We start from the raw sequence: 26,447 nt of genomic DNA on the forward strand, positions 1-26,447 counted from the left end.
GAGAAAACTGAAGTAGGGGAGGTTGGCGGCTACTTAGGTCTTCTTTCAGCTTGGCCCCACCTTCTCCACATTCCCCTATAGGTCAGCTGCATGCTTCAAATACCCTGTGTGCATTCTCTGATGTTATGTTTATCGGGGTTGCCCCTGGCTGCTAATATGTTTTGGGATTGTTTCGGCTCTATGGGATCTGCAGGGCAGCTTTTTCTATTGAACCGAAAGACGACACTGGGAAAAGGGGAAAGGCCTCTGGTGGTGTCCATGGAGCAATGACAGCCATGGTGTGTGTGTGTGTGTGTGTGTGTGTGTGTGTGTGGATGGATAGATAGATAGATAGATAGACAGGCAGATAGGCACACACACACACACGGATATACATGCAGCTCAGGCAGAGGCTTGTTTGATTTGCTGAGTTGACTGTAGTTACAAGCTGACATGCTGCAGGTTTGAAGGTGGGAAAAGAGAACTGACCAGGCTGTGTCACATGGCAGCTCAATAAGCCTTTGTGTCTTAGGGAGCTGATGGCCCTGCTGGCCATGAGCTTTCTGTGACCTTGGCAGAAAGGGTCGAACAGTCAGAGATGTGCAGCTGCTGGTGGCAGGGGGTATGTTTTGGGGTCTTTGCATGATTAGGAATTTTAAGCCCCACCTTTGCAACTGCTAATAGATTTGGGGCGGGGAGCACTTAGCTGGCCTGTTGATGGATGCTTCCTGTGTAAGTGGTGAGCCAAGCTTAATTATGGAAATAAAGAGTTGCAAATGTCTTCTGAATGTCATATTGTTTGCACCGGGGAGATACCAGGTCAGATTGTTTGCCCATTTAGCCCAGTATTGTCTGTTCTAGTCTTTTGTCAACCTGACACCTTCCAGATGTTTTGGACTCCAGTTGGCAAGGAACAAGGAACAACTTTCTTTGCGTGTAAAATGCTCTGGTTGTGTTTGCTTATCGCAGCCTTCCCCAAGTTGGTGCTCTCCAGATGCTTTAGACTGCAGCTCCCATCACCATTACCTGTGCTGGCTGGGGCTGAAGGAAGTTGTAGTCCAACAACATATGAGGGGCACCAGGTTGGCAGATGCTGGTCTTTCCTGGCTGGCAGCCACTGTCCAGGGTCACAGGCAGAAAGAAAGAGCTCTTTCTCACAACCTGCAGCCTGTGACCCCATAAAGATGCCGTGGATTGAGTTGCACGGCCAGTATTAAGTTACCTTTTTTCTTTTTCTTTCTTTAATTTGAAGGGAAGTTTACATCAGCACCCATTCCAAAAACTGTGTTCTTGTGATCAGATCTATGATCCTCTCACATCATATCATCTTGAAAGACAGGGATAAGTCATGCATGCAGATTGTGTGTCCAGGTTATGCAATGGGCTACAGATGTAACAACAACAACAATAATAACAGAAGAAAATGAAAAGGTCACAACAAATGGAGTGGGTCACAAATAATGCTCCTTGCTATAGGGAGAGGATTTAGCCAAGACCAGGAGTGGCTAATCTGTGGCCCTCCAAATGTTGCTGAACTACAACTCCCATCACCTCTGGGCACTGGCCATGCTATCTGGGGCTGATGGGAATTGTAGTTCAGCAGCACCTGGGGTGCCAGGTGGTCAAGAGCCAGCCCTAGATGGATCTCATTCACACATACTGTGGTGGATGTGTTACCTACAAGGACAAATGCACAGTTGATAAACAAGAGTGGATTATGCATTGTGTCCAGGACTAACAGCACTTTTCTCATTTCAGATCAGACTATGACGATTGGAGACCAGCTCTTGCCAGTTTGCTTCAACCTATCCCATTCCCTAAAGAGTAAGTTCATGGCAGGTAGTTTTATCTTCTCTAGTGGCAAAAACTTTGAGAAATTTTGGTTGGATCTTACAGTCCAGAAGATGCTGAATGGAAGATTTAAAAATATTTGTTTTTAAATGTTGCAGTGCATGCCAAGAACCTTTCCAAAACTCAAGGAGTGAATATATCCAGCAAAGACATATTTTGGGACAGTAAACCTGGGTTTAAGGGGACACTTCAGCTGGTTTACCAGGTCTCCACGGGACTGGACCAAAATATCTCACTGCAAAATATTTTGAAAGGGTGCATTCCTCAAATAACACTCTGAGCCTTATCCTCCATCCCTTTCTAGCCCACTTTTTAAAGCCACCTGAGTTTATTAGCTACATCCTGTAAGAAGAAGTGAACAAGTTCAGTTGTCTCATAGGATCAGATAGCAAAACAAGCATTTGTGCCAGCAAGCATAAAGGGCTGAGGTGACCCATTGAAAAAAAATGATAATTACAAAAATGCACATTGTTCCATAAGCAGTATTAGGACGCAATGAAAGAGTTTGGCAATGGCATCCCTCTGAAACCTATTAATGACACCATTGTTTATGAAATGCTGTTCCCAGAGGGTGAACATTACAGCCTATAATTGTCCAATTTACCAGCTTATCGCATCCCTCAGTGTCTGGGTGCTTTGGAAGGGCTCGCTTTCGTAAACTGCGCGTGCTTTGGAACGGCTGGGGAGATAGAACAACACCTGGCATCTTTTTACCTGAGTTGGTGATTCTAGCAAAGGACCCTGGGGTGAACTGCAGATCTGTATCATGATGCAATGCAGTATGAGAGAGTGACCATTAATTGCTTCGCTAATGTGCCATGCTAATTAGATGTGGCCATGCCTTAATTGCAATGCAATTAATGAACACACCTGGGACTTAGGATGGAGCTAAAAACCCTGTTTACAAAGTGTGCAGTTTCTATCACCGGGCACTGAAAGTTTCCATTTGCTTCACTGATGACAGAATTTCCCTGCGGAATAGTTTTGGCTTTGACTTTTCCTCTGGCAGGAGCTCTTTGTTGCTGCTGCTGTTACTGAAAACCCTCCTCCGTCTAATCTTGCCTTGGCCTGACAGCCCCTCATATTTTAGCAGGCAATGTGGTGTAGTGGTTTGAGTGTTGGACCTGGTGATTGGGGTTCAAAGCTCTCCCATGAAGCTCACTGGATAACTTTGGGCAAGTCATCGTCTCTGAGCCTAACCCACCTGACAGGGCTGTTGTGAGGATGCTAGGAGGAGGAGGAGGAGACCCATTTACATACAGCCTTCTGGCGGTTCCCTCACTGTGAGAAGCCAAGTTACAGGGAACCAGGCAGAGGGCCTTCTCGGTAGTGGTGCCCTCCCTGTGGAACGCCCTCCCACCAGATGTCAAAGAGAACAACAACTACCAGACTTTTAGAAGACATCTGAAGGCAGCCCTATTTAGGGAAGCTTTTAATGTTTGATGTATCACAGTATTGTAATATTCTTTTGCAAGCCGCCCAGAGTGGCTGGGGAAACCCAGCCAGATGGGCGGGGTATAAATAATAAATTATTATTATTATTATTATTATTATTATTATTATTATTATTATTACACCACCTTGAGCTCCTCAGAGGAAAGGTGGGATATAGAAACCCAGCGGCTGCCCAGCTCAGTCTCCATCCTTAGGTGAAGCACACAGCTCTTTTGCTAGGAGGAAAGCAGGACTAAAAGTAGTTTTTATATGAACAACACTTACAGCAGGTTTCTAAGGCTCCTTCAAGTCCATCATGTGAAAAGCAGGGCTGTGAATTATCTCCTGATCAAGAGGGCACAGCTTGGAAAGTCAGATGTGTTTGCCTTATCATGAGACTTCTTTTGAAGCAATCTGGAACACAGGAGCTGAGCCAAATGCTTTCCAGTGTCAATCTTCCTGCACTTGGTGGGGTTTACATTTCCCCAAAGGAATATGTAGGCAGTGCTTACATTCCCTTTATTGTCCCCATTCAGCAGCATTGTTTCTGTTGCCTCTTCCTGCTCCAGTGCTGTTTGTCTCCCTATTGGCTTTTGCCTTCTTCCTGGTTCGATCACATGGGTTTCCCCGCAAAGAGAAACAGGAAGATTACCAGTCGCAGGGAAAAGGAAGAGAAGAAATATCCTAGTGCAGAAGGGGAAAAAAACCACGTTTTTAAAAAGCACAACCTGTTTCAAACCAAACTATTCTTCAGGGGTATTCTTGAATGGCAATTAATCTTATACTACTGCTAAAACATATTTCTGAAGTGAGTTGCAGCATTGATTTCTCACACAACCAGGTTTCCTCCCTCCCTTTCTATGCAAGGGTTACCCCACCCAGTCAGGGATCACAGGATGATGTTGCAACAATACAGAGAGAGTGATATGAAGGCCTGCAACACAGCTAAACAAGCACATCTGGATGAGAGGCTAGGAATCCCCGTGAACTTCATCTCACATTCCATCTTGGGGAAAGGCTGAATAAAAAACCACCCAAAACAAATTAATATAATCATCATCAAAACGGAGGGCCATCTCATTAGATATCTTTCATCCAGAGCCCACCCACCCCCAATCTTAATTTTTTTCTGTTCCATCATTATTCAACATAATTAAAACGTGGCCCTCTCCCACCCTTTTTGTTTTGTAAATACTTCATGCATTGCTGCAGCCTTTGCCAACCTAGAACCCATGGGCACTACCAGGTTGGCAAAGGCGGCATTTATGTATGTGTCGATGTCATGTAGACTATAGCTCTCCTATTGAGACTTATTGAATCCACATACTCACAATTATTTTGGAAGAAAAGAACCGCATGAAAAAAGGAGAATCATTAATAATTCTCTGTGTCTAATTTTCAGGGCTCTTGCGCATGAGAAGTTCACAAAGTAAGTGCTTGTTTGGTTAAAGCTATTTCCTGTGATATAAATAAGCCAGATCTAAGCAAAGGCTAATGTGTCTGTGTTCCTCTTATCCTTCAGCACTGAGGTTTTGAAAGCTGCTGACAGAATCAGAATGGTAGGGCTTAGAGCCATACACACACACACACACACACACACACACACGAGTCACAAACATTCTTAATAAAAATGAGGAAGTTGAGCAAAACCCACCGTCACTGGAGAAATCTCTTCCATGCCAGTCAGCATGAAAGCACTTCTCCACTAAACCTTCTCCCAGTCACTTATTCCACCATGACAGCTGCACCACTTTAGATCGCAGCTATGAGAAATTGCACATTTGAATCTTTCCACCACTACCACCCACAGATTAAAAAAAACAATAACTTGTATTCCCTGCATATAGAAACCTAGCAGGTTAGCAAGAGATGCTCGAGCCTAGTCCTTTAAGGACAAGTGCTGATTTTCTACATGCAGTGAGGCAGGAGCATTTAAACATGCAAACCCCCTCCTTGCAGTCTGAAGTGGTACAGTCCAAGCAGGTCTGTACCAAGGGGTTATTACCATTTATCTTTAAGGTTAACAGTACATCTTCTGCCTGGCTCAAATGATAGTTATAAGACTGGGATGACTTTTGAATGCTTGGGTTGTTTTAAGATGGACCGCCTGCAGGCATTTGCAAAGCCCCTTCCTAGTCTATATGCACCGCCTTGGCAACTCCTTAAGCCCTCATAATTCCTTCCTGTGAAATGTTTTCTCCTCTCGCTTCCCTGCACCCTCTCCAGAAGAGGGGCATCAATCACTTAAAGCGTAACCAAAATGAAATGCTGCAGCTGTGTAAATTTTGGAACCGACCAATAGCCACTCATCGTTCTGCTTCTTGTTTTCTCTTTTGCCCTTTCAAGGGAGCTGAAGTACGTCATTCAAAGATTCGCGGAAGATCCAAGACAAGAAGTGAGTTCCTTTCCAGCATCATGATCAAAGGGACAGGGAGACTTGCTTGTCAGAAAGTTCTGGCTTTTAAGTAGTTTTGCATTCCAAAGCACTGTCAGCCTCTCTCTGCCTGTCTGCCTTGAGTTTGTCCCCAGAATGCTTGGGGGCATAAGCCTTAGTATGAATGGCTTCTTTCCTCCTACGTAAACATGCGCCCCACCCTGGGTGCCTAGAATCTGTTGTTGATGTCACTTCAGCAGGCAGAACTGCAACCGGCAAGAATTAATTTCCTGTGCTAAATAAATGCCGCAAATAAATTCCCCCTCTCCACATCTGTCGAAATAGCTGAGACAGACCCACTGGAGTCTTCATGTCACAACACCACTAGCAAAGCTCCCATTGTTACGATAGGCAGGATGTTTGTACAGGGTCTGTATATTGCAGGGGCACAAGAAGGCAAAAGATGCAGCAAATGTGCTTTGTCCTACACTGCAACTTGTAGATCTCGGTAGATTACTATTATTTTCAAACACCAAATTGAGAGCAAGGAAAAGGTTCCATATGCACATATTCTGAGTTCTTATTTTGTTTCTTCTCTATCAATGGGAGAGCATCTGTTTTGCATGCAGAAGGTCTCTAACCTCTCCAGGTAGGGCTGGGAGAGACTCCGGCCAGAAACCCTAAAGAACTGCCAGTGACTGAAGACGATACTGAGCTAGAATGACCAATGGTCTGATGCAGCCTAAGACAGCTCCCTGTGTCCCCAAATGTATATGGAAAACCTCTCTTTAATCCAGGGAAGTAGACTTTAGTTGACAGTAATTTATGCCACATTAAATTAGTTAGTCCTGGAGGTGCTTCTGAAGCTGTTTGCTATTTTCTTTCCTTGCTAACTTGCTTCTCTGTGGACTAGTGAAGAGGTGGTGCTGCAAAGAGCCTCAACTCCTCATTGCCTTTGTGTCTTGCTTGGCAGGTCCACTCGTGTCTGCTGAGTGTGCGGGCTGGCAAAGACGGCTGGTTCCAGCTCTACAGCCCTGGTGGCGTAGCCTGCGATGATGATGGAGAGTTGTTTGCCAGCATGGTATGTGCCAGCTGTAACTCTGAATAAACTGGGAATGGGTTGAACATATATTCAGAAGTTTGGAGTAGGAGTAGGAGTGCTGGTGAGTTTTTGCACACACAGATATACACATCCCACTCTCCTGAAGATGCCCAAAATGTGTCCTCCCACAGATGCAGCCTGTAAATGGAGCTACAAAAATGGGAGAATTTTGCTACGGCCTTAGTCGAAACTCTCCATTGTCAGTAGCACTCTGAATATTTGAAACCGCTGTGTTGAAATATAAGGAGTGACTTATCTTGCTGTTGCTATGAATCAAGGTTGTCTGACTAGTTTTGAAGCATGCCCCTCTATATACACAGCCCTATCTTTTCTTTGCAAAATCCAGATCCTTTCTTTGGATTTGAAAGTCCAGCCCTGTAAGGTTTTTATAACTGTGGATAGGAAGCAGATATATGTACATGGGAAACCCTGTGTGTGAAAATTGTACATGCATCCATTTCAGCTCTTTGGGCCAATTCGCTAATTTCTCCCACCTCTCTCCTGGATTGTCCCAGAGGATTGATTTGAGGCCAGGGCTCCTGCCTGTGCTGGTAAGCTCACTCCTCACTCCAGGGAAAAGTGAATGACCAAACAGGATATATATATTTTTTGAATGAAGGATTCCCTCTGATGCTTGGAGACTACACCTCTTTCTGATATATAATGTATGAATTTGTTAATTTTGTTGGCTGATTTACATGACTGGTTCAAAGAGTGCCGCATTCTTCCTTCATGCCTGCACCCCTAACCAGGTTCTCTCTCTCTCTCTCTCTCTCTCTCTCTCTCTCTTGCTCTCACAGGTTCACATTTTAATGGGTTCCTGCTATAAGACAAAAAAGTTCCTGCTTTCACTGGCTGAGAACAAACTTGGGCCCTGCATGCTGCTAGCTTTGAGAGGCAACCAGACCATGGTGGAGGTAATGCATCAAATAATGAGACTGTTGAACTGGGTGGTGCCAAACCCCTTAATCTGTCACATAGCCTAGAAACTAGGAACCTGGTATTTCATTCCAACACTGGCTGCCCATTAGCTGCAGGGCTAAGTTCAGAGGATTGGTTTTGGTGTATAAAGCCGCAACAGTTTGGGATCAGGTTGCCAAAAAGGTTGTCTTACCCCTTCTATACGCAATTGATCAGCATGCCCTGCAGGTGAAGGCTTGCTGCAGATTCCATTTTATTAGGAAATCCATTCTGCAGAATATAGGAGTTGGGAATTTAGTGCTGTGGTACCTACTCTTTGGAATTGCCTCCTTTTAAATATTAGACAGGCGCCACCCTGTTGCCTCTTTGGTGCCTACCAAAGCCTTCTAAGAAGAGATGCTTCCCAGCCTTCATTGGTATTTAATTGATTTTAGAAGTTTCATCTCTTGTGTGCCGGCCACCCTGGGCTCCTTTGAAAGGGAAATGTGCCATCAATTTAATAAAATAAAATAAAGATAAAGAAATGTATTTATTTGGAAACTGTAGATGCTTCCCCACCTTGCCCTAAAGGCTACCCAAAGTGTCTTTCCAAAACACTCCACATAAAAATGAATCAAAATGCAGTGAAGAAACAGCAAAACAAAACAGAAATGCAGCCACAAAGATTAAGCTAAGCTAAAGCCAAGTGCACATTTTTACTTTTTAAAAGTAATTTCATAAGCTATTTTAACGATAATCCTTTCCAACAGAAGAACCCTGAAAACTAATAGTTCCCTGACATGATTAAGGACAAAGAATTCTCAGTCCCTGCATGTGACTGCAGTCCCAGATTTTCTTGGGGGAAGCCATTATGGTCCATTAAGTAACAAATTTAACAGCAGACTTCAGCAACCTGTTTCCAGTCTAGCTGTTTTGGACTACAACTCCCATCAGCCCCACCCAGCTTGAATAATGGTTGGGGATAATGGGAGTTGGAGTGCAAAATATCTGGAGGGCAGCATGTTAAGGGGAACTGTCCTGTGGAATGCCCCATTGATGGTTCTGCTTCTTGCAATATGTCCCTGCATCCTTTCAAGATAAAAGAAGTCCATTCTCGCACAAATGTATTCAGGTATAATTGATTAATTAACTGAATAAAACTTCTGTGGTTGACAATGCAATCACATGGTTACTCAGAAGCTAAGCCCCACTCTGTTCAGTGGGGCTTATCGTCTCCAGCAAGTGTGCTTCAGATGGCTGCCTCATTTTTTTTAATTGAGTGACAGCCCTACTGATTTCACAGAGGAGGGCGAGGAAAAACAAGATGAAGGAGTGAATAATGCATTTGCCCTCTTAGAGCCAGCATAATTGAATGGATAGAATGTAGGAGACAAGAATGTTGGAGACCTGGGTTCAAATCTCCACCCAGCCACAGAGCTTGCTGAACCAGTCACTATCCCACAGTCCAACCAACCGAACAGGGCATTTGCGAGAAACAAGTAGGCAGAAAACTCAGGTCAAAGTTGCTTCTTAACAAGCATTCAAAAAGAAGAGAGAGGGGTGGGTTGTGCCAAGCTATCCAGACGTCCTCAGTGAACAAGCTGTAGAGTAAATGTTACTTATCTTTCCATTGTCAGATTCTTTGCCTGATGCTTGAATACAACATCATCGACAACAAAGACACCCAGCTTCAGATCATCTCAACCCTTGAGAGCACTGACGTGGGGAAAAAAATGTACGAGCAGCTCTGTGACAGGCAGAGGGAGTTGAAAGAACTGGTGAGTCTCTGTATTGACAGCCCTGGCACTATTCAAAAACAGGCACCAGAGGAGATTCAGGTGGGGCCTAAGGCACGAAGGATATTTAAAGACGGGCTCGGCTCTGCACAGAAAGTTACAGTGCTCTTCAGACTGCACTTATAACAAGCCTGGACTTCCCAAAGGAAGATGTACTGTTCTGTTTCCTTTAATTTGGAGTATTTATACCCCACCCACCGACCAGTGTTCTTGGGGTGGCCTACAATGTATTTAAAACACTGTGAAATAGAAAGTGATACAATAGTTATTGCAGTGGGCCAATGGTATACAGTGGTACCTCAGGTTAAGTACTTAATTCGTTCCGGAGGTCTGTACTTAACCTGAAACTGTTCTTAACCTGAAGCACCGCTTTAGCTAATGGGGCCTCCTGCTGCTGCCACGCCACCGGAGCCCGATTTCTGTTCTTATCCTAAAGCAAAGTTCTTAACCTGAAGCGCTATTTCTGGGTTAGTGGAGTGTGTAACCTGAAGCGTATGTAACCCGAGGTACCACTGTATATAATCCACCCCCGCCAACCCACCCCATTCTCTGAAGTTCCAAAAAGTGCCACTCTGCACCTGAATCTCCTGATCTGGAGCTGATTGTTGAGGCAGCATCCAACCCCCTCCATGCTCCTGAGACCTCATCCCTTCCCTTGCATCAACTTACCAACTTACTCAAGTAAACAGCAGTGTACTGTCTTTGGATGTGGAATACCAAGAAGCCCTGCCCTGCCACCTGAGGTCCCTTTAACTGGAAATGAGGGGATTTCAGCCTTGGGCATCCCACCAGCAAAGTGTGTGCTCTGACACAGAAGCAACAGCCCTGTTTTTAATCAACATTTTTATTTTTGTTATTTGTTATTTTTTACAGCAAAGGAAAGGCGGTCCTACCAGGTTAACACTGCCATCAAAATCCACAGTAAGTTTTAGCTTTCCAGTTATAGCAATATCATAAGCATGCAGAAAAGCTTTTCTCTGTCCTCTAATTCCCATCAACCCTGACCGTTGGTCATGCATGCTGTGGTTGATGGGAGTTGTAGTCCAACAGCATCTGGAGGGTTATTGGAGGGCATTGAACTTTACATTGAGCCAGAACTGGATTATGGATTAGGCCAGGTAATCTACAGTTGGGGTCTCGAGAATGGCTGAACGCCTAATTTGACCTTGGCCATTCTCTTATGTAGCATAGTACCAATTGTCTGAGCTGCAAAACAGGATGCCTGTGGTTGTACTCTCACTCCTGCTATGCAGGAGTTAAAGCTACTTTATCCCTACTTTATAGGGTTGTATGGCTTGTTTAGATTATGTATGTGGAGCAGGCCTGGCATCAGCACAAGGCACCTGCAGGAAGCTGCTGGAGCTCCAGGTCCGAGCCCTGCACTGCAGCCTGCCCTAGGCACCTCACGCCATCTGGTTTGGAGCCATCATTCAAATTTCCCATAATGCAGCCAGTGCAAAAGTAGGCAGTTCAACTGCTCACTAGGACAGGGCACTGCCTGACAGTTAGCTTAAGGTTACCAGATTCCCCCTCCCCCCAATGAATCCGGGGACACTTTTCAACTTCAGTGGATTTTGTATGGGGACTGATTTGTAAATCTGGGGTCTGGTAACCTTAAATTAGCTACCAGACTGAATTAAAGGTTCTGCTACTGGTGCATAAAGCCCTATACAGCTTGGGACCTGGATTTTTAAAAGATCATCTCGCACCATACACGCCCTCCCCATGCCGGCTGGGGCACATGGGAGTTGTAGTCCAAAATACCTGGAGGGCACCAGCTTGGCAAAGTCTGCAGCAGAATGCTCAGATAGGTGTGAATTAAGTGGGTCTGCCCCCAGAATTTAACCAACTTTCGCAACACAGGAACTGCGGCCTGTGTTGCAAGAGCTTGGGCTTGAAAGTTCCTGCCAATATCTACAGCAGTTTCTGTGCTAATCTGATCTGTGCTGTTTTCCTCCCTTAGGACGCAGACCTGGCCCGGTTGTTAAGCTCAGGTTCCTTCGGCAACCTGGAGAACCTCAGCCTGGCCTTCACTAACGTCACGAGTGCCTGCGCAGAGCATCTCATCAAGCTGCCTTCGCTCAAGCAGTTGAACCTGTGGTCAACTCAGGTACGAGCTCAGGAAGCAGCAGCGGAGAGGAGTCGCTTGAGCTGAGACATGCCCAAAATTGCCCAATGCATCAATATGAGAAGGTTTTCTGACAGTGCAAGTTTCCTGCAACCGCCCCCCCCCACCCAATTTATAAGCAGACTCCTTCCCTCCCCCAATTTTTCTGCTTCCAGCCAAAATTGTTAGGCCCACTTGCAAGAGTCCTGCTGCACTTACAGCTCTGGGGGATAATACCTACTTTGCATGTAGAAAAGGGATATGGAACCTCCGCCCTGTGGGCCACATATATATAGCCTTCATGGCTCAGGCCACACTGTCCATACTGAATTGTGTCCTTCAACTAAGTTTCCTTCATTAGCTGTGATTTCCGCACTGCAGGGGGTTTGGCTAGATGACCCTTTGGACCCCTTCCAATTCTACAATACTATGATTCTATCAACAGTCATCATGCTTCTTGCTGGGTGGGGGTGGGTGTGAAAATCTGACTTCTGCATGGCTGGGATGTAAACTAGTGCAGAAAGGTAACAGTCTCCTGTGTCTGCAAGGCTAGTTCCTTTTGCCATAATGCTCTGCTCATGTATAATACTTCCATGTCTCCCCCACCCCACCCCCTCCAGTTTGGAGATGCAGGTTTGCGGCTTCTCTCTGAACACCTCACGATGCTGCAAGTGCTCAACTTATGTGAGACGCCTGTCACCGACGCTGGGCTGCTGGCACTGAGCTGTAAGTAAGCAAAGAAGCAGACCAATGACAGGGCAGGGAGAGGATTCATCTGGGCTTTACTGCCTCAGGACTGTTTTGAACCCCTTTGAAGGGGGCTTACTCTCCCAGTGATGCACCCTTTTTGCACTATGGCCCTCCAGGTGTGGTTGGATTCCCATCAGCCCCAGCCAGCGTAGCCTGCAGTCAGGAATGACAGGAGTACAATAGCTTATCTGGGAAGACACAGGTTCCTTGGTGTACTCATACTTGAGAACTGCAAATTCCAGTGACTTGCATACTGTTTCAATCCATGTTGATGAGTGAAGTGGGGATTGCAGTCCAGAGGGAGGGCAACTGTTCCAGATAGATTCATCCAGGTTAAAGTCTGTTTTGTAACCAGCCTCTCGGATCCGCTGCCCTTGCAGTGATTCCCCCTCCTACCCATCAGTGATGACAAACTCATTCCTTTGGTGGGCTGGGACAGGTGCCCAGGTTCTGTGCCCTGGCCTAAGTGCAAATGAGGCCATTGTGTGAACATTTGTTTAAAGGTGTTACTTTTGTCATACACTTTGGTATGGAAAAAATAAATATTGATTGAAGTATTAATTTAAATAAAAATTATCCCCCCCGAACATTATGAGCATGACTCATTTGCACTGTGTCATACAAAATATTTCAAAGCACTTTCCTAGTGCAAAATACATCAGTCCCCCACTCTTCATGTTCAGAATCTAAAGCTTTGTTTTGGGGGATTGCGGGGAGCAAGATTCTAGTTCTCATGTTTGCAGAGAAAATATTGCCAAGCAGTGACCCAAAGTCCAGTCAGTTAAGTTTTTAGCTAAGCAAGGTCTGCAACATAGCAGCCTCCGTAACATAGCGACCCCTCAGACATTATCATGCCATCTTTCAATATGCAGGAGCATGTGTCTTTTTATACATGTTGTATAAAAAATCCTATTAGAGCAATGTTTTTATTTGGCTTACTAAAATATCAAAAAATCATGTGCAGGCTTTTGAGTTCTCCAGAATTCAAAAAGCTTGCACACAGTTTAGTGGCATTTTGTTTGGCCAAATTCCCTAATGGATTTTTGACACACCCCCCCCCAATAGATCAACATGGCAGCATTTGCATTTTGTGTAACATATTGCTTATTTATTTCCTAGCCATGAAAAGCCTGTGTAGCTTAAATATGAATAGCACCAAACTTACGGCAGACACCTATGAAGATCTCAAGGTATGTCAAAGTTTTGAAGCTGCGGGACATGTCTGGGAAATAGCCCAGTGGCAAGAGAGCAGGCCATCCCACGTAAAACACTTAGCTCTTCTTATGATGTTTGCTGGGCTCCATCTCCCATCAACCCCAACCAGCATCACCAGTGGTCAGGGATCATCTGGACAGCCAGAGATTCCGCATCCTGTTCAAGATGTGAAAGAGCAGTGTCACCACCTCTAAAATGATTTATTCATAATAATTTTAAACCTGAAGTTAACGAAATGAGCTTACAGGAATGTGGGAAGCTGCTGTCAGGTCAGACCATTGGTCCACCTAGCCTAGTGCTGTTCACACTGACTGGTAGCCGCATTCAGGATCCCCATCACCTGCCTGCTGCCATCCTTTAACCTGGAGAAGCTGCCAGGGATTGAACTGGGAACCTTCTTCCTGCTCCCCCACTGAGCTCTGTCCCCTTCTTAGGCTATCAATTGACTGATCTACTTGGTAGCTTGATACTTCAACAAAGGCACCCACTCTAAGATCATCGTCCCACATCTTCTCCAACTCCGCCTAGGGCAGAGAAGCTCTTTAAATCTGTAGTTGGACAGCAGCTGCTCCTTTCATTCACCTCCCTTTATATCAGTGAAGGCTGATCTGTTGGGGCAAATGGGGCCACACCAGAGTCTGTGTGCCCTAAGCCAGCCCCTCACCTGCCTGCCTTCTTACTGCTAACCAGTCCAAGGGGTGACATTGCCTGTCAGCTTCATCCTCATTTGTCTGAGTTTTGCCTTTGTAGAAATCAAGGTGGGGCGGAGGGGAAGAAAACTAGAATTAGTTGATTCCGGCGCCACCTGCTGCTGGGCTCCTGGTCTTCTGCCCTACCAGGCCCAATGGGCACCAGCCATCATGGCTTTAAGCACTTTAAATCGCAAACTTTCATTTAATATGGCTATACAAAATATACAAGCAGAACCTAAATGTCTAGCGATGGTCCACAGGGAATCTTACTGGGTTCTGGTGGAAATCTGAAAAGGACCGGCTCATTATTTATCTCTTTCTCTCTACCCACCCGACCCTTTTCTCTTTAACCAGGCTAAATTGCCCAACCTGAAGGAAGTGGATGTCCGCTACACAGAGGCATGGTGAAATCTCGTGGGCTGCATTCGTAGCATTTGACAAGGAGAGAGGGAGGGAGGGGAAAAGAGAATTTTTCGCAACAAAATAAAAGCAGAGAAATAAACTTTTGGCTTCTACCTATAGAGAGCAGCAAGTTCTAAGGACTTCGATTTTAGGAGTTGTGTTTGTGAGGTAGCAGAGTGTGGCTTTGCGTGTGGGAGGGGGAACTGAGCATGCCCAGGCCCTGCCAAATTCTTTGAGCTTCGTCCTTTGAAATTCAACATCATCTAAATGAAGGGGTTGGGGGTGGGGGAAGGAAGATTGCGCAGCCGGGGAGAAAAAGAAAAAAGGGAGGGGAAATCTGTTTCAATTTTCATTTGCTTTTTTGTGTTGTTTTTAAAATGCCATATGGAAAGAAAAAAATATGGGGTTATACATCAGAGCTTTTTCTTGGATGGACCCTCAGTCTTTAGGTGCTTTACCATCTTTCCTGCTCTCTCTTTTTTTTTAAATAAAAAGTATGAGAAATCAAGAGAAGAAAAAACATGATTTTCACCTCTCGTTCTGTTCTTACGATCGTTATGCAAAGTAATTTTGTTGTACATACAATTTACATAATGCACCTATTTAAAAAATGGTTCACAAATAACAGGTCTGGGACCTGTCTTTTATTTATGAATTGTTAATTCTTTTATCTTTTTCGTTTGTTTGTTTCATTCTGATTCGCATATAGACTGTATGAACTAGTTGGTCTTACTGTTTTTGTTTTTTAAAGAACAGAAAACCCTCTTTGAATAACTGTCTTTTAGTAAAGCTTACTGTATTACGTAGTCTCTGTCCGGCCCCATCACCCCACCGATTTCTGATTTACAAATTACTCAAAAGTTTCTTCAGATAAAAGAAAAAAATATGCATATGACTACATCTATATACACAAGAGCAAAAAGATGAGTGCGCAGTCAGGAAGAGGTTGTGAATATTACCTGAAACATTTTCAAACTGTGCTGGGGTTAGGAAATTGGAGTGGTAAGGAAACTACCTTTTGTTGTAATTAAGAAAAATGTTAGTTTAAAAACTTAAGTTCAAGATTAGACTTAAGTTGAGCTGTCGACCATTTGTGTTAGATTTGCCAAGGCGTGCCTGTTTGGTTTTCTGTTTACGTCCTATATTTCAAGGGCATGTTCATCCTCACAGCCACCGTGTTGTGCATTTTTCTTTACTTTCACTCCTCCTTCCCTTCTCCCAGAGCTTCGCTTATGTTCCATGCATACAAAGATCACTTGCCATATTACTATTCTTATTATTTTCATGAGATGGGAGATTTTTCCACGATCAGTTGCTAAGCTGCTCCTCAAAATATGTATGACCACTATCCTTATTCCTGATCCGCCTGCGCCAGCCTTTGCCAATCCAATGCCCGCCAGATATTTGGGCCTGCAGCTCTCATCAGCCCTAGGAGCTGGGGGCCAAAAACATCTGGGGGGCACTAGGATGATGAGGTGGGTCCTACACAGATGCTCAGAAAAAATATTATTATTATTTTATTTTATTTTTAAAAACCCTTATAAATAAGCTTTCTTTTATAAATATGCTTTTGGGTTATTTTCTCTCTCTTTCACAATAAGCATTCTTGGGATGGAGCAGCTTTTTAAAATAAAAATAAAAGAAGCATTTTATGTGTTTTATCTTTTTTGAGTTTACTAGCAGATGTTTGTTCAGTTCTTGGGGCACCTGAAGAGATTTAACATCCAGGCAGTGTGCTTATACACACATGTGTATGTATGTACATGTATATACATATACTGTACATGCATGCATGCATATTTTAATTGTATTCAATGGGAAGCGATGCTTTTTGCTGTTCTGGTTGTCTTTTTTTGTTTTTGTTTTGTTTTTAAAAAATGTTGCTAGGGTAGCTTCTTCACACTTCAAGTCTCTGTCATCTCTCTGTTTCCCACTTTTTGTAAACACACACAAAAACAACAACAACGGTTGGTTCAAGTCTTAATTCATGTAGGGTGCCAGGGGTTGTGTTTTGCTTTTGCTTTTGTTTTGTTTTGTTTCTGCCTTATATCCCAAGCTGTCTGATAAACTCAGTGAGGGAAAACAGAAGAAAACGGAGATGAAACTTACGCCAACGTTTTATCCTTAGCACTGTTGCTTCTACCGATGGTTTACTACTACTGTTCTGTAGCTGTGTAAAAAAAAGAAAAAGAAAAAAAAGATGTGAAATAATTTCAGGCGCGGGGGTGGGGTGGGGATAAATAAACTGTAAGTGAATATCTTTTAGTGGCGTGCATTGTCTTTTCTTTTTGTGTAATTGCATTTTTTTTCCTGGTACGGTTTGTGGGAATGTTACAAGATGGGTCGGAGAACAATTGGAAGGCTTATGCTACATGAGGGGATAGCGCATTGGATTAGCCTTGTATATGCTCTGGGAGGGAAGCCGCTCGGAAACGGTACATGAACCAATCTGAGCTCCTTCGGTAGAGCTAGGCCTGCTTTTCAAGACCATAACCCTGGCCCTGGACAGTAGGGGTAGGGAACCTTTTTCAGCCAAGACGCTTCATTCCCTTCCGGGAGCAACACACCTGTGGCAGGTAAGGCCAGGGGTAAATGCAGGCAGCATACAGATCGATACTGCTAACTTGACCTAACAACATCTCCCCCTTACGCTTGCAAACAAAACTCACTGCGCTCCACTGAAGGCAACCAACCATGCCCTGGGCCCCCAACCTATCTCGCCACCAATGAAAACCAATAAATGAATAGAAAGGGAACCTACCCACAAGACGCTGACACAAAAACCTTGCACGGACACTATGCAAAAGAATGAAAGTTGGCTACCCGTCTTCTCTCTTCCCACCTCTCTTCTCCCCCAACCTTATGCTGTCTACTAACATTACTGTCTCACATAAAATATAACTGATCTGTAGGAACTGAAAGCAGAGGCACTGTATGTCCTTTTGTAACCCAATAAAATCTTAATAAAAAGAATTTTTTTAAAAAAAGAATGGGAGCAACTGGAAGCCACATTTTTTTTTCATTCTGCAGAACTCTACCTTCTTGTAATGAAAGAGAGTGACAGAGTATGTGGAATTGGCTTTATTCAGAGCGAGAAAGGGAGGTAGATCTTCATGTTTGCTACAGAACACGTAATGTGTTTATGGAAAGGGTTCATAGGACTTCAGAGTTATCCTAATAGTACAATTAAACTATTGTAGTTCTCTTGATCATTGGTTTATGCACAAGAGACAGAATACTCTGGTGAGAACTTGTTTACAATAAGTACAATCTTTTCTAAATCTCTTTTAAAATTCTATTCCAAAGTACTTCTCTAGATATTTAATTATTGCATTTATGCCCTAGCTTTCATCCTAGCAGCTCAAAGTGGCATGAACATGGCTCTCCCCCTCTCCATATTATCCTCATAACCCTGTGAGGCAGGTTAGGCTCAGAGTTATTATTATTGCTATATATTCATTTATAAATTTGCAAATCTATTCTGGAGGGAGGTCCTAAATGTGTTGAACAGAAGGCCATGATCAAGTACCAGCTGCTCAGGTGATCCAGTTCAAAAGGCAGTAGGAGATGTTGGAGTAAGTTATTTACTTTGCCACCCAAATGCCCAGTGAATTTTGCCATCTAGATAAATGATATAAGGCCTGTCTCAGTGCATGAGTCTTAAAAATAACCGGAGTGAGATTCAGGTAGGTAGCCTGAGATGTTAACTTGTAAAGCATCACAAGGTCAATCATTAATTGTTCTGAAAACAAGGGGCAACACAAAACCTATAAGAGACCCAATGAGGAAAACAAAATGGCAAAAGTGACAGTTCTGTCATTGCACAATCTTAAGAGTAAGCTCAATTCTCCGCCTGATGATCTTTAAGGCAGCCAAAGCAGGACCATCTACAGAAGAATGGGAAATAGTAGCCGGTTTGGGGAAACCCCAAGATGTGAAGAAGTAAAAACAAACAAACAAAAACTCAAGGGGAGGAATTCCTAAGGAGGGAGAAAAACCCCAAACTACATGGTCAGCGGCTGCATAACTTGATGTGGGAGAGGAGAATAGGAATGGAATGGAGTGCTTGGAAAAGGGGCTGACTGGCTGGAACTCTGAACTTTTCCCACTCCCCTGCAAGCAGGCCAGATCTGCATCCGCCCTACCCCGCACAGGGTAAACATCTGACATTACAATGGATACCGAGCCTCTTTGAGCATGCCTTAAGAGGGCTTTGCTCTAATCACAAAGGGGTTTGCATTGCAGCCACTGCTAAGGTATATGTTATTTCCTCCATTTTGGCAGGGGGTTCAAAGCAATCTCCTTTATTCTGGAGCTAGGGATGCTCCCACCGCCCATCAGCTGATCGGAATCACGTTAAGCTCCCAATTGTTTCTCTTTAAGCTCGCAGTTGTTCCTTTGAAGCCATGCTAGTACCTGTCTCGCACCTGACATCACATATGACATCAGGTGTGGTGAGTGGTTTGCCAAGAATGGCTTGGCAGGCCAAAGTGGGACTCCTGGCAGGCCCAAGTTGGCCTGTGGGCCAGAGGTTCCTCATCCTGGAACAGAAGGTGCCCTCAACTAGAGGACTGTTCTCTACAGAGTAGGACAGTTGGCCACCCTTATGTCAGAGTCAGCCAGCCACGGTGTGCCACCAATCTGTCCCTGGGAACAGTATAAAATGTCATGAACGGTGTCCTACTATATTTTGACTACCAACACAAAGGCATAGTTCTCTAGAGGTACAAAATATTATTTGATAATCAGGTGAGATTTGAAGATGGTCCCTGCCACTAAATGGCACATTGCATTTGCACCTGTTCCCAGACAGCGCTCCTGCAGTGCTGCATTTGTAATCCACCGCTCTGTTCAGAATTCCCATAGCCAGAGGTATTGTATGCAGCGATGCATGAGACTATCAGCTAAACTGTCCCTGCAAGGCTGCTGCTTGGACCATCTCTATTTTTGAGCCAAACTATAACAAAGGGTATGGGGGAGGAAGTCATACTTGAGGTTGCCACCACTTTTCCACCTCAGAGGCCGTGACATCACTGTCGCCATAACGACCACATTTTCACCTAGGGCCTAGGCCCCCTTGCTTGGCTGCCAAGGGAATGAATGTAAGTGACAAAGTAGACATTGCCCTCTGGCACAGATCAGGGCTTTCTTCCCATTCCCTGTATATGGACCTGAGTCAGAAAACCAAGTAACTCTATTCAAATGAATCACAGCCTCTTGATGAATTGGCTTGATGTGCTACTGAAACCCTTTCTCTGAGGATTTGGGTTTGCTTGGGATTTCAAAAAACCCTGAAAGATTTGTGCATCTAGCATGAGGATTCATAAAGATGGGCAGTTGCTCCGCTCCCTCCAGATGAACCATAATTCCTAGATTCTGAGCTTCCATTCAAAAGAAAAGCAAGTCTCTAGTATTTGTAAAACCTGAGATATGAGGCACTTCATTCTTCCGAGTGAGGCCTTGGCCTTCTAAAGTCCTATCCTGATTGCATCACAGCTTTCTAGGCCAGGAGTCTTGAGTACCCTGCTATCATTCTGCTCTATTTTTCTAATCTGGGGAATGCCTTAACAGTGAGATTTCAGTTTAGGGAAGTGAGTGGAGTGACTCTGATACAACCCGGCTGTCAAGCTTCAGGGTCTTCTTGCATGAATGACTTTTCCTTGGAAAAAATCTCTCTCAAGTGACTCATAACAGAGATGCATCATATGCAGGGAGCAGGGGATGGTGGCGAAACAGACTGGGATTCTGTTGGCCTTTTTGACTCCTCAACTCTGACTCACCCCATCTAAGGAGACTAAAACATGTCAAGACTCAGCAAAGATAAGTTAGGTCACACAGCTGCAAGGAAAAATACTGTGTGTGTGTTGCAGCTTTCCTGGTGTTGGCAATGGCACTATTTTTAAACTCTTTTTTTCCTTCTTAAACCTCAGAAATTAATTTCTAGTTGTTCCTGTTTCACAGGGAATAGCATCTTTATTTAGCTAGTCCCTACCTGTAGAAAACCAGTGGCTTTATTTCCACCCCTGTTTTTGTCTTCAGGCCCTGCCTTTTTTAAAATGTTGTTAACATGAATTCCTAGAGTGGGCCCCCAGCTGGAGGTTTACCTGATGGTGGCTGCAACCATTTCATTCCCCGCAGTATCCCAGAGCGCCTGACACAGCAACACTCCAGGGCCTTGTGGGAAATGTAAGTGGCCCACCACATCTGGGCAAATTCATAGCAAAGGATGCAGTGCAGGCTCCACTGCCACCCAGCCCTGCTAGGACCCTGGGGTCCTGACAGCTACCCAAGTGCTCTGAGTGTTGACACTGGGCCTGCACAGAGTAGTTGTTCTTTGGGGTTCCTTCTAGGGTAACCACTTACATGCTGTCAAAAAAAGAGGACACACCTTTTCATCAAATTGCCGTATGCTAATTTATGTGTATAGTTGCACTTTTAGAAATGTAACAGAAAATGTCATAATGGGGAAGATGTTCAGTCCAGATGTTTACTGTTGATGGGCAAATTCAATCCCCCCCTCCCGCTCCTAATTCTTTATCTTTAAACCGGACTTTGACTGAACAGCCCTTTTAATAGAAAATGCTTTCACATAGAGGACAGTCATCTGATAGCCCTTCAATAAAGGTCTGTTCTCTGTAAAGCAGAGAACATGGACTCACCCTAGTTCAGTTCCCTTTCCTGTTCTTCACAGTTAAATGTTGAGGGGCAGGAATTCACTGTGTCTCTAGATCACAGGTATATAAATGCAAATACAAAAAACTGAAGGCATTATTATGTGTTATTGTTAACTGGATTTCTTACCTGCCCTTCACCACAAGGTCCCAGGGTGGGTTACAACGAAGGATGTAAGAAGGCATGGATTTCTGTTCTGGCCCATGTTCGTTCCACACAGCGCTGTTTCCGCTCCAGTTCAGCTTCCAACTAAAACGACAGAACTCGTCTCACTGTGGCAGAATTTTATGTAATTAATTGTGTTGTTATTATGTTATTCCACACTGTTAATTTCAATGCCAAGGAAACTCAATGCATATGGCAGAGGGGTTAGTCATCCAGAGTGGCTGGGGCAACCCAGTCATATGGGCAGGGTACAAATAATAAAATTCTTATTATATTGCTTGTGGGCTGATAACAACAATCCCCTGATATCTGTTCCAGACATGGGACAAATAAGAGAACGTCAGCAATTTCTGCTCCCCTTTCTGTTTCCATCCAAATTATCAGACATCCCTAGTTACATACCACAATGCAAAATGACAATTCTGAAATCAGTTCAACCAGTTTACTTCTGGGAAAGTCTCAAGGGCCATACAGGGAGGCCTGGGGGCTACATCTGGCCCCAGGCTTAAGGTTCCCCGTTGCTGTTCAAGAGGAAGGGCCATGCAGAGTTTACTGCTGGAGAAGGCCAAATTCTGCTGCCACCCTCTAATGCCATCCCTTGCGATGGAAAGGGAGCTACCAAAAAGAAGGTGGCATAGAACATGAGGCCTACTCAGAGTAGACCCATTAAGAAGAAGAAGAAGAGCTTGGATTTGATATCCCACTTTATCACTACCCGAAGGAGTCTCAAAGCGGGTAACAATCTCCTTTCCCTTCCTTCCCCACAACAAACACTCTGTGAGGTAAGTGAGGCTGAGAGACTTCAGAGAGAAGTGTGACTGGCCCAAGGTCACCCAGCAGCTGCATGTGGAGGAGCGGAGACGCGAACCCAGTTCCCCAGATTACAAGTCCACCACTCTTAACCACTACACCACACTGTCTTAATAGACTAGTTAATAGACATGACTAACTTAGGTTTATTAATTTCAATGGGCCTACTTTGAGTAGGATTTACAGTGGTACCTTGGGTTAAGTATTTAATTCATTCCGGAGGTCCGTTCTTAACCTGAAACTGTTCTTAACCTGAAGCACCACTTTAGCTAATGGGGCCTCCTGCTGCTGCTGCGCCGCCGCTGCACGATTTCTGTTCTCATCCTGAAGCAAAGTTCTTAACCCAAGGTACTATTTCTGGGTTAGTGGAGTCTGTAACCTGAAGCGTATGTAACCCGAGGTACCACTGTAGTTGGTTACAACCCAGTGTTCCTGTGGAAGGCTCTAATACTTGCACTTCTGCAGAAACCTATGATTTAAACATCAAATGTGATCAATATTAATCTCACTTCTGCATTTTTTACATGTCGACTTTGCTGAATACAATTTTTAAAATTTCTCTGGGTTGCATCGCATTAATTTTTACTCAGAATAAACCCGTTAATATTAATGGACAAATCATGACCATTAATTTCGGTGGGTCTGCTCTGAGTAGGACTTAACCTTGGATGCAGCCCTCTGGACTCGCCAATTTATTTCCATTTCACAATCTCTGCTGCCCTCATTGGACAAGAATAGGTAATGACAATTCCCACTCTGCTCCTCCAAAAGCATGCTGAGGTGTAGACTGCCTTCAGAGAGAGTAATGCTTGCATTTGCCTACATGGCAGTAGCAAGGTAGTGCAGCATGGACAAAAGGGACAACAGTGTGGTGTTGTGGTTAAGAGCGGTAGTCTCGTAATCTGGGGAACCGGGTACGCGTTTCCGCTCCTCCACATGCAGCTGCTGGGTGACCTTGGGCCAGTCACACTTCTCTCTGAAGTCTCTCAGCCCCACTCACCTCACAGAGTGTTTGTTGTGGGGGAGGAAGGGAAAGGAGAATGTTAGCCGCTTTGAGACTCCTTAAAGGGAGTGAAAGGCGGGATATCAAATCCAAAGTCCTCCTCTTCTTCTTTCACAGCATTTCCTGGGGCAGTCTACACTAACCTGTTGCCAAATAAATATACCAAGACAAATATACTAGATAAGTTTACTAGATAAATATATTAGATCACTCCCAAATTTCTTTATTTTTAGAGCAGGTCCAGAAAATGTCCCTGATATCAGTGTTCATTATTTTATATTGCCAGCATAAGCTGCTTGCTCTCTTATTTCCTTAAGGGTGGGGCTAGAAGTTTACTGAGGGACATTCTGAGAAAGCAACTTCCAAATAATTGGTAATAGGTCATATCCAAAATCTCTTTCCTATTGCCCCTTTATGGATGTGTCCAAATCCATAATAATTTCATTTATTTAACAATTTTTGCATTACTATTTTAAGCTGCTTCTTTTTTATAAAAAAAATTAGCACAAACAAAAAATAAAATAGTATATGTGTATTCTGGCTTTATGTCTGAAGAGGGCAGCAGAAGGCAGTTCATTTCAGTGAGAAATTTCTCATCCCTTGTGTTGTGAAAGGAATCCCTTACAGGCTCCTCCCTAAACTTTCAGCCCTATAGGAAAAGATTGTCCCCACTCCCCAAACATATTTACTTCCGTGCCTTCTTTACAGCATGTGGAGGGATATTAAATGGACTAGGGTGTAAGAGACCAAGATTAAATCACCACCTGTGAAGCTTCCTGGGTGACCTTGTGCTTATCACTGTTACATATGTATTAAAGTTGTGAAGATAAAATGTGGAAGAGGCGAATCATAAATGTCACAAAAGGAAAACCAGGCACATGTATTAATTGGTTCAAGATTGAACAGCTGGTTATGGGAAGGTAGCAACAAAAACAAGCCAATTCTATTGGGTCTGGTGACTTACCTGTCTGCTCTGAAATTTAGTAGAGCTTACTCCCAGATACGTGGGGTTAGTATATTAATTGCATTTGTATCACCTTCCAAAACAGTTCACTGGGTGTCTCCCAAAGCAAAGTGAAACAGTTTAAACTTAATTAAAATCAAAACACAAGATTCAATTTAAAATGTTATCACAAGTATACTTCAGACTAAGGCTTCTTCATGAAAATCCACTTTAGCATACACTCACTGCAAACAGAATATGCATGTACTTAAAACCAGGGCAACATGGAAAGCGTTTGGGCTGTGCTTTTTAGATTTAATATTTCAGAAATAAGAGGGGAGTGACGCTGCTGGGTGTGGGGTGAAATCCAAAGAAAGAAGTGATAGGGGAAGACAGGAAGAGATAAGAGCATTCTAGCCAGAAAACAAAGGAAAAGAAAGCGCGCACACTCCTCCTTTGTCTCCCCCCCCCCCATACACACCCCATAAAAACAAGGTTCCTACTGTGAGTGAGATCTCTCTCTTCTCCCCGCACTGCAGACCACAGGCAGAATGCATAGTTCTGATTGGCTAGTGAATGCAAGAAGCACACATGGTTCTGATTGGTATACGGTGGGCTAATTGACAGGGAGGGCCATCAGGTTCCCTCCCCCCACCCCATGGCTTCCTTACAGGGAAAATGAGGGAGGGAAATGGGCAAAAGATTCCACCCCACAATCAAAGCCATTTATATAGGCCTGTCACCTGCTGCTGGTGGTTATTTTGACTGGCGAACTGGAGATGGGAAGAAGCATCTAGGAAGCCTCTCAGGCAGTGGAAAATGTATTAATAATGACTGTGGGCGATAGGAGAAAGATTGGATTCCATTCCACGAAAATGTCAACCTACAGAAACTATTTGAAAGTATTTGCAAATCTCCTCCCCTTTAAGACTGCAGCTAGATCAAGCTTTTCCCACATTATAGTGTTGAGTTTGGGTAGGCCCAAGAGCTCCCTGCAGGGACCCTGTGCACACCTGATGGTTTTCTGAGGCCAGCACCAGGAAGGATCACCCCCTCTCATGATGTGGGGAGAGTGATCCTGCTTGGTGCTGAGTTTGGGGGTGCCCCAAAGCTCCTTGCATCAGCTGGTGTGAAGGGGGCGCAATTCTGCTTAGCACTGTGGCCCCACTTTATGCAAAGGCAACCAGCTTGGGGAGCTGCACAAAGCAGCTTTGGCCATCCTCATCCTCATAGTCAAGCCCTACCCTTACCTATATGACGTAAGGTGTATGGTGGAGGGCCATGGCTTGCCCAAAATGGCCTCATGAGCTAATTGGGAAGTTGTGCAGGCCAAAGCTGTCCCAGAGGCCAGCGGTTCCTCACCCTGATTTTGGGATACAACAATTTACCTCAGGAGCTGAAGGCCGCTTGCCTTGACCAAAGCAGAAGAGTGGTACTATTACTTCCCTTGATGTGGACACTATACTTTTGTTGATGCAGCCTAGAATAGCATTAGCTTTTTTTGCTGCTGTATCACACTGTTGGCTCATGTTAAGCTTGTGGTCTACCTAGATCCTTTTCATAAGTCCTGCTAGTAAGCCAGATGTCCTCTATCTTATATTAGTGCAGCTGGTTCTTCCTACCTAAGTGTAGAACCTTACATTTGTGGTTAGCCTGAAAGACAGCGCAGAAGCAGAAACAGCCGCTGAAGTACTGGTGTTAGTGGGCAACTTTGTTATTGTTGTGTTTGAAACGGGGAAAGTGAAAATAAATTTTGTTTTCCAGGTGATGCAATAGGACAGTGATTAGTACAGCATTCTCTTTTTAAAAACGGGGATTTCTTGGCAAATTATAAATGTTGAGTTGAAAATAAGCAAGTAATTATTGTGTTACAATAGCTAAGTGTAAATTCCTGTGGGCTGTACAACTTGGTCTTGACACTGATCTGCAACTTGTGAATGCCTATTAAAGTCCTGTATATGCACAGGGTCTTGCTTTGGAGGTATTTTTTGGAGGGGTCTGTCAATGAATTTTCACAAGTTACATTGGTCACAGGTAATTTGCCAGAAAACCCTTTCACCACAGTTTCCATTACCAAAAGTTTGACACGTTCTCATGAAACATTAGCTCTTTATGTATATTACCACAGGTGGAAAAAACATGTTTGATTCACACTTTTAGAAAAAACATATCCAAATTGCAGGTGAATTATTGAGGTTGCAAAACTGTTGCATGTGTCACAAACAAATAACAGTGTTAACTGGAGTTAAATA

At 44.1% G+C, this 26,447-nt stretch overlaps 1 protein-coding gene and 1 long non-coding RNA gene across 5 annotated transcripts in view; one reads left to right on the plus strand and one right to left on the minus strand.

Annotated features, from left to right (window-relative positions):
- Positions 1-16,867, plus strand: part of CMIP (c-Maf inducing protein) — a 146,694-nt gene extending 129,827 nt beyond the window's left edge. For all 4 annotated transcript variants that reach the window (XM_083452618.1, XM_083452617.1, XM_083452619.1 and 1 more), the window contains 11 exons: positions 1,738-1,803; positions 4,667-4,693; positions 5,611-5,659; positions 6,612-6,719; positions 7,541-7,657; positions 9,278-9,418; positions 10,310-10,357; positions 11,400-11,546; positions 12,164-12,269; positions 13,413-13,483; positions 14,555-16,867. In XM_083452618.1, the coding sequence (XP_083308744.1) occupies positions 1,738-1,803; positions 4,667-4,693; positions 5,611-5,659; positions 6,612-6,719; positions 7,541-7,657; positions 9,278-9,418; positions 10,310-10,357; positions 11,400-11,546; positions 12,164-12,269; positions 13,413-13,483; positions 14,555-14,608 (934 nt within the window). In that variant the 3' untranslated portion in view covers positions 14,609-16,867. The remainder of the gene's footprint in view (positions 1-1,737; positions 1,804-4,666; positions 4,694-5,610; positions 5,660-6,611; positions 6,720-7,540; positions 7,658-9,277; positions 9,419-10,309; positions 10,358-11,399; positions 11,547-12,163; positions 12,270-13,412; positions 13,484-14,554) is intronic.
- Positions 15,092-25,366, minus strand: LOC310683110. Its single transcript, XR_014514287.1, has 3 exons — positions 24,699-25,366; positions 21,404-21,523; positions 15,092-16,772 (listed from the first exon to the last, which is right to left on the minus strand). It is a non-coding gene; the product is annotated as an uncharacterized lncRNA (long non-coding RNA).
- Positions 25,367-26,447: the final 1,081 nt, after the last annotated feature.

This window comes from Podarcis tiliguerta (assembly GCF_965153285.1).
Source record: "Podarcis tiliguerta genome assembly, chromosome: 8".
Taxonomy (NCBI): Eukaryota; Metazoa; Chordata; class Lepidosauria; order Squamata; family Lacertidae; genus Podarcis; species Podarcis tiliguerta.